The sequence below is a fragment of the Gekko japonicus genome, unplaced genomic scaffold (genome assembly GCF_001447785.1).
Source record: "Gekko japonicus isolate JY-2015 unplaced genomic scaffold, Gekko_japonicus_V1.1 scaffold7426, whole genome shotgun sequence".
In the NCBI taxonomy this organism is placed as follows: domain Eukaryota; kingdom Metazoa; phylum Chordata; class Lepidosauria; order Squamata; family Gekkonidae; genus Gekko; species Gekko japonicus.
Window position 1 is genome coordinate 7,523 of NW_015167761.1, and position 1,360 is coordinate 8,882.

At 48.9% G+C, this 1,360-nt stretch overlaps 1 protein-coding gene across 1 annotated transcript in view; it reads right to left on the reverse strand.

Moving 5' to 3' along the window:
* LOC107112959 (chromosome unknown open reading frame, human C16orf59) overlaps window positions 1–1,360 on the reverse strand; it is a gene marked incomplete at its 3' end in the record, with an annotated part of 7,326 nt that overhangs the window by 5,815 nt on the left and 151 nt on the right. Inside the window, exon 2 of the mRNA XM_015414166.1 lies at window positions 487–707. Within this exon, the coding sequence (XP_015269652.1) occupies window positions 487–707 (221 nt within the window). The remainder of the gene's footprint in view (window positions 1–486; window positions 708–1,360) is intronic.

The window sequence follows — 1,360 nt, forward strand, 5'->3', positions numbered from 1 at the left end:
CCTCTATGCCCTACTGGTTGGCAAACAGGATGATGGGCTAGGACAGTGATGGCGAACCTTTTAGAGACCGAGTGCCCAAACTGCGACCCAAAACCCACTTATTTATCGCAAAGTCCCAACACGGCAATTTAACCTGAATACTGAGGTTTTACTTTAGAAAAAACAACCCATACATTAACTTAAGATGATCCAAACAAAGTAAGGAAAGCAATCCCTAATGCTTTCATTTACTGAAAATTATTTGGCAGAGAATTCCACACTTTAATGATGGTCTGGGCCTGGCTGGGGCGATGGCATGGGTGCCCACAGAGAGGGCTCTGAGTGCCACCTCTGGCACCCGTGCCATAGGTTCGCCACCACTGGGCTAGGAGGATCCATCAGTCTGATTCAGCACAGCCGGTCTTCTGTTGTGAAAGGGAACACGGGGTTAAGCTCTGCCAAGTAAAACCCACCCACCCCCGCTGGGCATGCCCCTTGCCAGGTTACCTTCTGCATGTCGATCTGCTGTCTGAGCATTGCCACCTGCAGCCTCAAGTCTTCCACCTCCTGCAGCTCCTTCAGGCTGGAGTAATAAAGCAGGGGCGAGGGCCCCAACGTCTCTGCCCCACAACTCCTTTGCTGCTGGAGAAAGGGACCCTCCACAGGAGAGGAGCGCACTTCGTTGCAAGCAGGATCCGCCGGGAAAAACCGCGTGTAGGGCTCCACGGCTGCCAAGAGGACAGAAGGACAGCCAAGCTTAGCCAAGCACAGAAGATTAGAAACTGATGTGAACTCAGGAAAATGTAAAAAAACCCCCAAAACTCCAAAAGAGTAGTTCCTGAATGAGGTATCCCAACTTGAGGCAGTGTCAGATAAAAATCAATAAAAATAAAGAGCATTGGGGGAGTGGGGCACAGGCAGAATGATCTGTTTGCTCCAGTTCAGATTCTTTCTCTCTCTTTTTTTTTACAATTTTTATTTTCAGTTTTCAACATTATACTTATCTATATAGCTAATAGCGAAAGGTGCCCCCTGTGTGCGGATACCGAAATCCACGCATCGGGAAGGCAGAATGATCTGTTTGCTCCAGTTCAGATTCTCTCTCTCTCTTTTTCTTTACAATTTTTATTTTCAGTTTTTCAACATCATACTTATCTATATAGCTAATAGCGAAAGGCGCCCCCTGTGTGCGGATACCTAAATCCGCGCATCGGGGGCACCTGGGGGGAGAGGGAGATTTTTGTGCACACTTGGGGCAGTCCCCAGGTGTGCACAAAAATCTAAAAACCTGGAAAAAAATATCGGGGGGATACTTAAATCCCCCCCAAAAGTGACAGAGCGTCCCCTGCGCATGCGCAGGGGACGCTCTGCGACCTCCCTC